The sequence below is a fragment of the Polyodon spathula genome, chromosome 30 (genome assembly GCF_017654505.1).
Source record: "Polyodon spathula isolate WHYD16114869_AA chromosome 30, ASM1765450v1, whole genome shotgun sequence".
NCBI classification, from domain to species: Eukaryota; Metazoa; Chordata; class Actinopteri; order Acipenseriformes; family Polyodontidae; genus Polyodon; species Polyodon spathula.
The window spans coordinates 526,183-540,352 of NC_054563.1; the positions used below are offsets into that span (position 1 = coordinate 526,183).

General features: G+C 41.6%; 3 protein-coding genes across 3 annotated transcripts; 1 reads left to right on the forward strand and 2 right to left on the reverse strand.

The window, feature by feature from the left end:
* Positions 1-968: 968 nt before the first annotated feature.
* LOC121302571 (odorant receptor 131-2-like) lies at positions 969-2,043 on the forward strand. Its single transcript, XM_041232573.1, has one exon. The coding sequence runs from the start codon at positions 969-971 to the stop codon at positions 1,920-1,922; it is 954 nt and encodes a 317-aa protein (XP_041088507.1). The 3' UTR covers positions 1,923-2,043.
* A 1,509-nt stretch (positions 2,044-3,552) lies between these two features.
* Positions 3,553-4,374, reverse strand: LOC121302572 (odorant receptor 131-2-like). Its single transcript, XM_041232574.1, has one exon. It carries the CDS (start codon positions 4,372-4,374, stop codon positions 3,553-3,555), a length of 822 nt encoding a protein of 273 aa, XP_041088508.1.
* A 2,353-nt stretch (positions 4,375-6,727) lies between these two features.
* On the reverse strand, positions 6,728-8,102 carry LOC121302573 (odorant receptor 131-2-like). Its single transcript, XM_041232575.1, has one exon. It carries the CDS (start codon positions 8,100-8,102, stop codon positions 7,281-7,283), a length of 822 nt encoding a protein of 273 aa, XP_041088509.1. The 3' UTR covers positions 6,728-7,280.
* Between the last annotated feature and the right edge of the window lie 6,068 nt (positions 8,103-14,170).

Here is a 14,170-nt window from a genome sequence, read left to right on the forward strand (position 1 = left end):
CTGGTATAGTGTAGATCTGGTATAGTGTAGATCTGGTATAGTGTAGATCTGGTATACTATAGATCTGGTATACTATAGATCTGGTATACTATAGATCTGGTATAGTGTAGATCTGGTATAGTGTAGATCTGGTATATTGTAGATCTGGTATACTATAGATCTGGTATAGTGTAGATCTGGTATAGTGTAGATCTGGTATACTATAGATCTGGTATAGTGTAGATCTGGTATAGTGTGGATCTGCTATAGTGTAGATCTGGTATACTATAGATCTGGTATATTGTAGATCTGGTATATTGTGGTTTTGTGTAGGCTACTTTACTGGTTACATTTTACACAAAACACCTTGAGTAATTTAAGTAATTAAAAGCCCACCTTCAATAAGAATGACGCTAATAATGAAAAGCTAAGTGGAACGTTTTCTAATGTCTGTTTTTGTTGAGTCTAATTGACCCAACATTTTGTTTAAATAATAGAAGAGTCCACTGGGAAGGGTTCTGTACCAGTGCATGTCGTGGGACCGTTTTGTTATTTATCTGCATTATTTATGACAAACAGTGCATTAAATACCCTTGCAAACCTACAACACGCAACAAAAAAATACTGGCGCCGCAGAATGAATTAGCATCTGTGTATCTCACTACCCTCAGCTATCCAGGTAAGAGCGGTGAAGTTTAGTGTGCTGTGAAGAGCCTTTAAAATAGCGATTGCATTAATAGCCTAGTATTGCTTAAGAGGACTTGGAATATAGAACTCAGTCGTTTGGAACTAGTTTTGTAAAATGAACAGACGTTTTACCACTTTAAAAAAAATATGACTTTGTTAAAGACTGATTAAAGAGTAAACGCTTTGGAAATGTGTCCCTTAATTTCATAATGACTGTCACGAGGACTGCAGCCCTCCAATTGCGCTTTGCGTTTTCTTTTTTTCTTGGTTTTTGTCTCAAGAACAAGACCACTTGAGCCAACATGAACTCCAGCACGGCGGTGAATGCCACCAGCCTGCCCGCAATCAGCCTGATTGAGCACGGCATCATCCAGCTGCAGCTAGCGCTCATACTGGGGCTGTCCTCTTTCTTTCTGTACATCAACATGAACATGATTCTCATTTTCTGCAAGGAGCCGGTGTACAGAGACAGCTCGCGTTACATTCTGTTCATTCACATGCTGTTCAACGACACTCTCCAGTCGCTCATATCGGTCTTCTTGTATTTCCTAGTGGTTTTTAGAATCCAGTTTAATATCACACTCTGCACCTTTTTCGTTCATCTGGGAGGCAATGCCGCCATGAACACCCCTTTCAGCCTGGCGGTGATGTCGCTGGATCGCTACGTAGCCATATGTTTCCCCCTGCGTTACGCTGAACTAAGTTCCGTCCGCAGGGCTTACTTAGCGATCGGTGTCACTTGGCTCATAGGGTCAGTGCCCAGCGGCAGCGATCTCTTCATAGTCCTTTCAAAGCTGCCACTGAGTTACTTTAATCAGAAAGCGCTGTGCAGCAGGGCCGTGCTGATCCAGAGCTCCGACCAGCAGCTCAAGCAAGCCGTTTTCAATGGGCTCTACTTCACCGTAGTTTGGATCATCATATTGTACACGTACGTGCAGATCATGCTGCAGGCGAGGAAGCTGCGAGCGCCTGGCTCACAGGCCTTCAAAGCGCAGAAGACTGTCCTGCTGCACGCCGTCCAGCTCCTGCTCAGCATGGCTTTCTTTCTCAGCCCGCTCACAGAGTATATATTCCAGTACACAGAGCCCATGGTGTTTGCACACGTGCGCTACGTTAACTTCTTCTTGACCATCGTGCTCCCCAAGTTTTTAAGCCCCCTGATTTACGGCCTGAGAGATGACAACTTGAAGAAGCACCTCCAGCTCTACCTGAAATGCAACTTTAACAAAGTCAACCCCACGGCTGTCCACTGCTGAACTGCGAAAGAGTAGCTAGGAATGAACCAACAGCAGGCAGGCGGGCGACCTGCTTCTGTCTGAAATCCACAACCAGTGAGCGTGTGTGTGGGGTGGGCTTGAGAGTGGTAACCTTTAAGGGTGGCCTCTTCCCACTTCATTTTTTTGTAAATTTGTTTTACTATATCTATATCAAAGTATATATGGAATGTATTACTCCAAGTATAACCATGTAACACATTGAGTTATCAAGATTTATTTCATTGTTTAATCATTAAAACACGTCTTTTCAAAAACATCTTTCGTTCAGTTATTGTACAAAAAAAAAAGTCTATCAATTCATTGAGTGCCTTGTGTTTTTTTACTGCTTTGGTAACTTTGTGTTGTGTTGCTCCTTTCAGTCATATTAATCTAATGCTCATTTGCCGTAACGGGCTGGGAGAACAATACAGTGTAAAGTAAACGGACAGCTTAGGTGTGGAAAATTTAGATATTTCGTTTCATACCACCCGAGAGATTTCTAAGCTGATCCACTAACATCCTTTTTTTATACAACAGAGATTTAAAGTTCCGTCCCAATGATAGAGTAAAACTTTTATCTAATTCATGGTGAGTCATCAGATTTCCAGAGAGAGAGAGAGAGAGAGAGAGAGAGAGAGAGAGAGAGAGAGAGAGAGAGAGAGAGAGAGAGAGAGAGAGAGAGAGAGAGAGAGAGCGCTCCCAACGCGCCTCAGTGTATTTCAATTCTCAATAGATGCGCCCTGTCGATGAGTTCTTAAAAACAAGTAACTAAGTATTTTTAAAAAAAGACTATTTAAAAAGACAGGGACCACACAAAGCACATACCAAGTTATAAATACAATCAGTCCAGACAATAGCTATATTTATTAGTTTAGAACAGCCTACAGATCATTAGGTTTCAGGTTAATCAACATCACTTATTTACATTATATATTTGCTTACAGGTGTACATGTGTCTTTCAAATATTTAAAAAGCAGGTACAGTTAGTTAACCTTGATGCCCGGGACCGTGTTCAGAAACGCTGTGTTCAGAAACACAGTTAAAGTGTAGGTAAGCATTTTAAATCACAGAGAGGTATGGTTAAGTACATCAATAAACATGACAAACCAGGGTAAACTATGGGAAATGCAGAGTATAACCATGGGAAAGCATGGGGGTGAACTGCAATACACTGTGCGAAAATACTGTGGGAAACATTTATAAGGGATCACATAAACAAAAAAATAAAACACATAAATATGATGATAAATGTATACTCAAATAATCCTGATTTCATACAACAACAAAAAATAAATAAATAAAAATGACTGCAAAATAGCCTGCACAGATCTATATCAGGGGTGTCCAGGTCCTTGTTCCAACCCTGTTCTAAACCGTTTAAATTAACCAATGAAATCTCCATCCAGACCCTGGAGCAGTGCATTACCTCATTTTACCTGTTAGACCTGGAGTGGAATGGCCCTCCAGGACTGTGATTGGACACCCCTGTCCTATATCCAGTGCTGTGGATCCCCCAATAGGACTGACACACTAAGGAGAAACATACTGATCTGGAGTTAAAGGAAAGACTAGCTGACTGGGTGCAGCTACTTGGTTTTCTATGATGTATCTTATTCATGTCTTAATAATTCAGTTGGATCCCAGAGGCTGCACTTTCTTAGGACACAAACACAAGTACTGCTTGAGGTGTCTTTTGAAATTCTCATCCCTGACGCCGTATATCAGGGGGGTCAGGCATCTGGGAAGAACCAGCGTCACGTAGTAGTTAAAAAAGAAGACGTGTCTCGTGACCTCTTGAGGCTGACCCACGAGGAAGTACTCAGTGAGCGGATAGATAAAGAAACTCATGCTGAGTACGAGCTGCACTCCATGTAACAGGACGGTCCTCTGACCTTTGGAGGCTGAAGACTTATCACAAGCAGCCTTTCTAGCAGTAAGCAGAATTTGTAGGTACGTGTAGATCACCACTGCCCATATGCTGCTGAAGTAAAGAGCATTCAAAGCCGCTTGCTTAGTGCTCTGAGAGGGAAGGATGATGAATAGACTGCGTCTGCAATTAAAATAGCGTTGGAAATAGCCAGGAGGCCCGTACGTGTAAGCTATGCAGATGTCGCTTATGCAAGGCAGTATCCCTAATAACCATATGAGAGCGACGGAGATGTAACCTCTGTTTACCGTGCACAGCTGGACGTGGTGCAGAGGAAAACAAATGGCAACGTATCGCTCCAGAGACATGACTGCAAGAGTTAGTGGAGTGTTCATGCTAGTGCACGCAGATAGGAGCACAATTACAGAGCAAACAGAGAGGAGCATGGTGCCTTGAAGGCAGGCATTAAGAAACAGGAACACACACAGTGCTGCCTGCACGAAATCGTTAATCAGGAGGTGAACGAACAGCATGTAGCGCGGAACCCCCTGGTACACAGGCTCTTTAAAGTAAATAAACACCATGACAATGTTTAAGGAAAAGAAAATAACTGTAACCAGTATTAAAAGAACGCTTTGCACCCAGAAAATATCCGAAAACTTATTTTGGGACGATGCATTTTGCTGGACGTCCATTTCCTTCCTCTGTCCTTTTTTCCTGGAGATTTTGTGCCGATTCCTGAAATTTACACTGAAATGCAAAGATGACAGAAGAACCCAGCTATTAAAACAAGAGAAGATTGTGAAGCTTGGAGAGTCAGCTAGATAGCACGCTATTCTTAGTGTTACCTTCACTGATATGGTGTGGTTGTGAAACCCTAGCCAGGCACTGCCCAATGAGACACTACAGTAGGCAGGTTAGAACACTATAAGGGACTCTGGTCAAACAAGTAGCAGCTCAGAAGTGCATTCACCCTGTTTTATATTCTCTCCTACTATACCTGTTCTTATCCTATACTTCAATTGCTATAATATTAATATTTAGATAGTGCCTTTCATAGTGGACCACCATCACAAAACTGCATTATATGCAGAGTCACTTACAATAGGACATTGATATAACAATCCACAGGATGGAGCACAAGTGACTTGCTCAGGGTCACCCACTGGCAGAGGTAGGATTTGAACCAGCAATCTTCTGGTTACAAGCCCCCTGGACTTTAACCACTGGACCACACTGCCTCCTGGCTATACTAGTCTACTAGTTACTTACTATACTACAGCTCTGGCCAAAAGTTTAGCTTTACCTACAATTTTAGGATCAAGACATAATAAAATAAAAAATAAAAGAAATGAACATAATTTAGATATTTTATTTAACATCATGTTATCAAAGAAACTACAAAATGATACCGCAAAAGTCTACCGGAAGCCATGATAGTAGTTAAAGAATATCACGCTCTTTTTCAAATAAGTGTTTAACCTTCTTCAGCTGGCTTCTTGACTCGCTTCTCTGAACTGCTGTGACCCGAGTAGAAACAGTGAGCCACTTCTGAAGAGGTGGTGGATTTTATTTGGGATTTCCAGTGCAAATACTTTCTTCTTCTTTTCAATAAAATTCTGTAAAGACACTTCCAGAACCAGACTGGTGGAGCGTCCTGATCCAGAGCAGTTTCCCTGCAGTGCCTGTCTGCCTGATTATGTTTCTGTGTGTGTCCCTCCACAGACGAAGGCTTGGCTATTGATGTACCTAACAATGTTTATACTCAGGTAAAGCCCTCTAATTCTATAGCAGTCAATAAATACCCTTTGCTGCCAAAGCCACCTGGAAAACTGACCTATCAGCTTTCCTTAGGCTTGGGACAAGACGGAGGAGGAGCGGTGGGGGCGGAGCTTCTGCCTTATCTGATGTTTAATTGGGTGATTTAGGAAACAGGTGATTGGGGAGCACACCGTCTCTCGCTTTCCTGCTCAGTCATAAGTAAAGGGTCTTTTAAACAATGAGTTGCACACTGTCCTGTACTGCAGGAGATTATTTCAAAGTGTCATGATGGGATAAAGTATAAAGTAGGTATTTCAAACCAGAATAGAGGCTACATACACATTGTGTGTGTATGTATGTATGTGTATGTATATATATATATATATATATATATATATATATATATATATATATATATATATATATATATATATATATATACACATACACACACACACACATTGTGTGTGTGTGTGTATATATAGATAGATAGATAGATAGATAGATAGATGCACACAGGACTATAAGCTTTCTGCAGCATACTATATTAATCATTTATTTTTTAAAATGTTTATTACGTCATTGTTTCTTTCAGAGCTGCACACACAGCAGGAGACTTACACAGCGAATGAGATGTTTGTGGAGTTATTTCATTGTTTCATTAGCAAGATCCTCTTTGAGTCATTTTGTCCACTCTGGCAGTCATTTGTGAATTTCTTTTCTGTTTGCATTGGTCATGTTATATTGCTTCAGCAATCCAGCTTTTGCTGAAGAAGAGCTCCATGAAGGGCAAGGCTTGTTTTCCAGGTTGGAATATACTTCTAGATCTGTGTTCTGGGTGCAAACTGTATGAAAATCCCTCTTTTTAAATTAGGAACAAAGTGTCCAATGCACTGAGCTCGCATGGGACAGTAGCACTGCATGCTCAAGAGAATCAGAGGATCGGAGGCTTAGGGAGAGGGGCTGGACTGTTTTACCTTGCAGAGTGCACACCTGCTGTGCTTCTAGCTTAGAAAGGAATGGGTCTCCAAGGAGGGCTTTAAAAACAGACTACAGGCACACACACAAAAAAAAAACAAGATGACAGAAATAGAGGGCAAATCAGGACTACTGTATACAACGAATCCCAGTGAATAGCATGATTATTTATTTCAATTTCTTTACAGAACAGTGAACAGAGTACTTTGAAATAAATCAATGCAGCATGTTTACATTGCACATTGTTTGACAACTGGGGCATCTTTAAAAAGTTACAAGGGTTAGGGTTCGGGTTAGGGTTCGGGTTATGCTTTTTATGCACAGCCCACGGTGTTGGAACCTTTTATCAGGTGGACAAAAATATAAATCTAGAATGTAGACAAAGGGACATCAATATTGTGTTTGTTGTAATATATAGCTTGCACATTCCCAAGCACACAACATAACCAGCTAGGCAATCAACAGCTATAGCGCACACAGTACATACACACTCTACATAGACCTGCATTCTGTACAGCCACAGTCCATTCCTCATTGTGAGCCTGCTTCTGTCAACAGTGAGGCTCAGTGGTTGAGACACACAGGAGCTGACAGCATCTTTAACATTACCGTTTCACACAGATCTCAAGTCATTCAGATAGGCCCAGGTTGAACCAATGGAAAGGAGGTGGTGTTGGTCCAGTGGTTGAATTGAGACCAGGTCTCAGAGGTCACAGTGTTTCCACTGGTTAACCCATGCTGCACTGACAATTCAATTAGACTGCAGAGGCTGCACTTTCTTACGACATGAAGACAAGTACAGCTTGAGGTGTTTCTTAAAATTCTCATCCCTGACGCCGTATATCAGGGGGGTCAGGCATCTGGGAAGAACCAGCGTCACATAGTAGTTAAAAAAGGAGACGTGTCTAATGACCTCTTGAGGCTGACCCACGAGGAAGTACTCAGTGAGCGGATAGATAAAGAAACTCATGCTGAGTACGAGCTGCACTCCGTGTAACAGGACGGTCCTCTGACCTTTGGAGGCTGAAGACTTATCACAAGCAGCCTTTCTAGCAGTAAGCAGAATTTGTAGGTACGTGTAGATCACCACTGCCCATATGCTGCTGAAGTAAGCAGCATTAAAGGCGGCTTGCTTGACGCTCTGAGAGGGAAGGATGATGAATACACTGCGTTTGCAATTCAAATAGCGTTGGAAATAGCCAGGAGGCCAGTATGCATAAGCTATGCAGATGTCGCTTATGCAAGGCAGTATCCCTATTAACCATATGAGAGCGACAGAGATGTAACCTCTGTTTACCGTGCACAGCTGGACATGGTGCAGAGGAAAACAAATGGCAACGTATCGCTCCAGAGACATGACTGCAAGAGTTAGTGGAGTGTTCATGCTAGTGCACGAAGATAGGAGCACAATTACAGAGCAAACAGAGAGGAGCATGGTGCCTTTAAAGAATGCAAAGAGGAAGAGAAGCACAACTAATGCTGTCTGGAGAAAATCATTAACCAAAAGGTGTATGAACAGCATGTAGCGCAGAACCCCCTGGTACACAGGCTCTTTAAAGTAAATAAACACCATGACAAAGTTTAAGGAAAAGCAAGTCATAGTAAGAAATATGCAGAGGAAGAATTGCACCCAGAGTTCCCCAGGAAGCTGATTCTGGAGCCACGAAGAGGAATTTAGCATAGTCTCCATGTTCTCTGTCCTTCTGCAATCTAAAAAGAAATAAGAATCCAGCAATTAAAACAAAAGGCACAGTGCGAGGCTCAGGGAATTCAGGCAGTGCTATTTTGCACTAGTTGTTTTGTCACTGTTACAGCCTGGCTATGAAAAGCAAGCACTCAAAATAAACCAACCCTGGTTTTCTCTCCGGTGTTTTATACAAGCTCCATCACTGGTATTTACAATGCTTTACAATGCTTTATTACACTTTCCTGTGCTTTTACTATGGGACACGTGTATAAGGAGAAGCTGCATCCTACTGTTAAAGAGCTATTGGATTATAGAGAGGAATAGCTGACTGTTTCCTAAAGTTTCTTATCTATTATCAATAGTTCAAAAGGGGATAACGATTATGAGGGAAACTTGTGTGATGGTCTTGGAATCCACTGAGAAAGCAGGCAAATGAAAGAGCTCTAGGTGTTAGAGAATACATTTCATGCATTTTACAGCTGCCTGCAATCACTGTTTCACCTGCACTAGCAGCTAAACTCATTTCTCTGGATTCATGCCTGATCAGAAGCAATCTGCAGGAGTCCATGGTGAAGGAACACCTCGAAGTGCAAAGTGCATTGAGAGGACCTCACCAGAGAGCAGCTGTGTCTGTGCAACAAGAGGAGAGGGTTCAGCTGCCTGTGTCACGCTCTTCTCATAATGCAAAGTGCATTGAGAGGACCTCACCAGAGAGCAGCTCTGTCTGTGCAGCAAGAGGAGAGGGTTCAGCTGCCTGTGGCAAGCACTTCTCATAATGCAAAGTGCATTGAGAGGACCTCACCAGAGAGCAGCTGTGTCTGTGCAGCAAGAGGAGAGGGCTCAGCTGTCGGTCACACACACTTCTCATCAACCACATACAGGGCTCCATTCTCAAAACTAATTACACCAGATCGGCATTAACACATGTGGTTTTTTCAGGAAGAAAAAACGCCCCCAACAGCAGAAATGGTTTCTTATTTGGTTTAGAATTGGAGTCTGTGTTTTATCCTTTGAATAATGATGATTTGGAGTAAATTACTTAGAGAATTTAGCCTGTAGTGTTTATACATGTGCATAAGATATACAGCCACTTCTCATCAAAATGTTTGTCTAAATTTATTACTAAGTCTTGCAATAAATTGCAATTGTGGCACTTTGCAAAACTGCTACAGCAGCACCATCATTTAAAACAGTGATCCGAGGGTACGTTTCTCTTTACTGTTAATATCTAGTGTCAACCATAAGCATTGGCAGTGTTATCCTCCTTAGTAGGATGCAGTAAATGTTGATTTTGATGAAATGTTTTCCACACTAGGTTGGAAACGATGCAGTCTGCATGTACAGTAATTAGATTGTGTATAATGTGCAGTCGATTGCTATCAGTAAGTTGATGCCTCTATAAACCCGGTAACACTCCCCAGACTCACTTCAAGTGCCCTGACCGTTTAGTGTTCCAGCTATGCAAGACTGGGTAGACTTAGAAAAGTTTATCTTGGCATATGTTCATTAATATGCTTTACTATACCTCACTGGTCTTTACAATGCTTCACTATACTTTATTACACCTTGCTAAGATTTTACTATGGGAATACTTTTATAAGGAGAAGCTGCAACCTACTGTTAAAGAGATATTGGGATTTCCCCAAATAATTAATTCTCTTTTTTTAATTTATTTATTTATTTTTAAACAAAAAAGAATAAAGTCTCTTACCGAACAAGGAAGGTGATTGAAGGGATCCTGTATGCAGCTTGGTGTCAAACCCTTTCTCCTCGCTGCAGAAGGCTTGGGTACTGATGCAGTCTGTGGTTTAAACCAAGTAATGCCTTCTGCTTTCATAGGCATTGATAAATACCCTTTGCTTCCAAAACCACCTGGAGAACTGACCTATCAGCATTCCTTAGGCTTGGGACAAGACGTAGGAGGCGCGGTGGGGGCGGAGCGTCTGCCTTATCTGACGTTTAATTGGGTGACTTAGAAAATCCCCTCGGAGGAGCAGGAAAGGTGGCTGGGGAGCACATGACCTCTTCTTAACCTGCTCAAATCAGTAAAATACAGTAAGAAAGCCTTGATGCACAATATGCAGATTTGGAGGTGACATATTGTGCACCAATGGATGAAGTTGCCCTCGAAGACCAGTTGAGGCATCTGGGAAGCGTCACGTACTAGTTAAGAAGTTGGAGGCCGAAGACTTACCAGAATCAACCTTTCCAGCTAAGCGTATATGTGGCATGTGGTCAAGGCTGGTCTGCACCCCTTGAAATAGTGAACTCAGATTGAGACGCTGCAGTTTAGCACTCTTGCAAACTTTTATTATTCTTCACAAACACAACACCTGTAAATACTTCAAGCACGACAACAGCCAAGCTTCAGCTGTCTTGTGTGCTCTTTCTCTTACTGTCCCATTGTTCAGGCTTGGCGTGCACCTACACTGAACCGTCTCACTCTAAACAAACATGTTCTTTGTTCTTTCTTCGGATGTGGCCACATTCCACACTTTTCCAATTAACTAATTAAACATTTAATACTGAGTGTCTGTGTTAAGGTGGCCGGCAATCTTGGCATCAGACTGTTCCTCTATGTTTAAGCCAAGATGGTTGCCAGCCACAAAACACATATTTCAGCCCTGTCTCTGTCTCAGACTATCACCACTGACCATTTGCAGATGAAGTAAATACTGTAACTCTTAAAACTAACTTACTTACGTGCTGTTAATGGTTCTTTAAAACACAGTGTCTTGTTTATCATTTTCGGGGGGGGGATGCATTTCTTTCACAGCTGCTGTTTATAAAGATAACAACAGTTTACTAACAAGGGATAATGTCACAAAAACTTCTGAAAAAAATAAACACACAGGCCCATCAGCCAACTTTAATTCTCTGTGCGAATTCCTACATCACACCTCCATTTTTCATAATAAACTTGCCTGATAAAAAAAAAAAAAAAAAAAAAACAGCGCTGGGTGGAAGTAAGCTTACTTTTCCTCAGTTGTGGTAATAAGTACATAGCGTCCGATATATCAAATATGCCATCAAAACACAAGTCGGGTTATTCAATGTGAAAAGAGCAGAAAAGACAGCTAGAAATTTCCCAAAAAGAAACAGAAAATGCTAAAAAAAAAGTGTACAGTAAATGGTTTGAAGTGGGGCGACAACGGTAGATGGAAGTATAGTGCGGCAGCAGCAGAACTGCCCACCTCCACCCACAAGCTTGTTGTTGCAGTTTGGAGGGCAAGATTGCTTTTTCATCAATACCGGCAGAGCAAAGGCTCACTGTCTTGAATGGTGTTCGATACGAGGCTTTGACAATGCGGTTTGCCTGCCACAGAAGGGTTTCTCTTTCTTTAATGATGCCCATGATCTAGAGAATCTGTGCACAACTGTGCACTAGCTTTCAAAAAGTCACATGACCTCAATATGGCACGCATGTGCGGTCACAGAGAGGGCTTTCCATTTTAATTCAGATAGGAAGACTGCATCTCAAATGGTTTATGGAACATTAGCGGTTAAATGTTAAACTGTGTGCGTCAGATAGAATTTCTTCATATTGTACCAACACAGGCTTCTCTTGCTGGCCTCAAAGAAATCTGTTGGTAAACAATGTGAGATTTTCAATGTTTTTTTTTTAAAAATGTTTTATTAGATTAAATAAAACTGACATCTTTTCAGCCTAGATAATAAACTCTTGAGAATTTGCAAAGGATCCTAGCGTGACTCTCACACTTAAATGTTGTACAGGAATGCACATTCCAGTAAAAAAAGAAAAGAAGAAAGCCCTGTTTAAATATTGTCAGAAGAACCAGCCACACTTGATACCTGATACCTGAGGATCACAGGGCACCTTCCAAATTAATAACAAGCAAAACCTGCTTTTATAGAAGCCCAGGAACAGCTACAAAAACAAACAAACAAAACGTTCTATATTATATACAGTATTACATTTTCCCAGCGCTGAAACTTTGATCATAGTTTAGGTTCTAACTGTTTTTTCAAATGATTTTTCAACAGAATGAAAGCAGGTATTACGAATGTACCCATGCATGAAACTCATCGTGGTCATTTCAGTCTCAGTCTCTTCCCTCGCCCCTCTGTGGTGGAACCAGCTCCCGGAGAACTTCAGGACTTCTCCATCTCTCACTGCCTTCCTCCGCTTCCTCAAGACCCCCCTCCTGCTCTGCACTGGACTTGCTTGATCTCAGCACCACGTTACTGGATCCTCACCTGAGACACTGTCCTTGCACTATTGCACTGCTAATATGTCACTGTAGATATACCTTGTTGCAATCCTACCTTGTTGCATCCTATTCCATATTGTATTTTAGTACTATTATTATTTGCACTGACTGTAAACTGTACTGTATTTAAAATATTCATTTTGCCCTGTAACACCTGCAAGTCACCTTGGATAAAGGTGTCTGCCAAATTAATAATAATAATAATAATAATAATAATAATAATAATAATAATAATAATAATAATAATAATAATAATGCTGTTTCTCATTAGGAGATAATTGGAGAAAACATTTATCCGATTCATGGTGACTCATCAGCTTCCTGGATAGAAGCAGTCTTCAGAGACTGAAACAAGTCTCCTATTAGCCTCCTGGACCAGCACGGGCCCTATCGAACAGGGTACTTACCATTACATACGCCTAAATAAAATAATGAATTGGACTCGAGAGAAACGATGTGCTCAACAGAGACCCGGAGCTCTCATCAGCAGATACTCAACTGAATATCTCAACAGAGACCATTCTCATTGGAGGCAGAAAGCAGGGATTACTGGAGATACTAAAGTCAATGCGTATACACATACCTCCATACAGCAGTGTGTGCAAGGCTATTACAATACCTCACTGCTTCCCTTTGGATTTGTTGGGCAGATGAAACCAGACCACTGGAACTGAAAATTTGAGGAATTTACCTGCATTGGCAAATCAGTGACTGTCTAATTTAATAAGCCACACATGCAATTATTTTAAAAACAGTAAGGGAAAAGGAAAATCTAGCCACAAATTGTAAAATGCGTGAGACTTTTTAGACTTTTTTAAAGCACAGAGAGGTCTAACATTTCCACACACAAGTGCCTGTTGTTTCTGTATCACCGATTACTGAGCAGAAATGTAACCCCCCCAGTGTTTTTATGCAGGTAGGTATGTAAAGGAAATCAATTATATATCTTGAAGTTCTAATACCTGTGCACACTGCTGTACTTACACACTGTGACTCTGCCTGTGTTTCATGTTTATTCTGGCAGTCTGGTAGATAATGGGTCTGCTTTAACTATCTAAATTATGCTAGATCGTCCCTAGCTTACCTATTTCACGTTTCCATTCACTCCAATTCTGAAATAAACATGCGTTATAGAAAGCATGCCATTTTAATTTACAAATGATTATTTCATGACTGTCGCCCTACAATCTTGCTGGGGTCCCTGCCTTCGTTTGCCACCCGTTAATGAAACAGTGTGTTTATTAACATGGTTTACACAGGGCTGCCAATTAGCTTGGTCTCCAGCGCTGTGTGGCAACATCACAGCTAATTGTATCCCGCGGCACAAGCAATAACAACAAGCGAAAAACAACAAGTCATGGTGACACGACGATGTCAGAGCCCCTGGAGGTCCCCCGCAAGGAGCAGCGTGGGGGCACCACAGCAGGACTGGCACCCTAACACCTAACGGGAAAATGAATTAACATCTTCAGTGCAAGTTAAAAGAACACTCAGTTACCGCGCCGGACTGGGGTTAATGTCTTTGCATCTGATCGGTGATTAACGTGTCTTCAAGGGAGTTTGCAAAGTTACCCCTAAGTACTTTAAACTCAGCCCAGAGACAGCAGCGAGGGGAGGGAGTGCTGGTGTGTGGAATGGGTTACCAAGCCACACTGTTAAATCATTGGGATCCTCTCAGACCTGACTTGGGAGCAATCGGTTCACAGCAACCGGACGAAATTT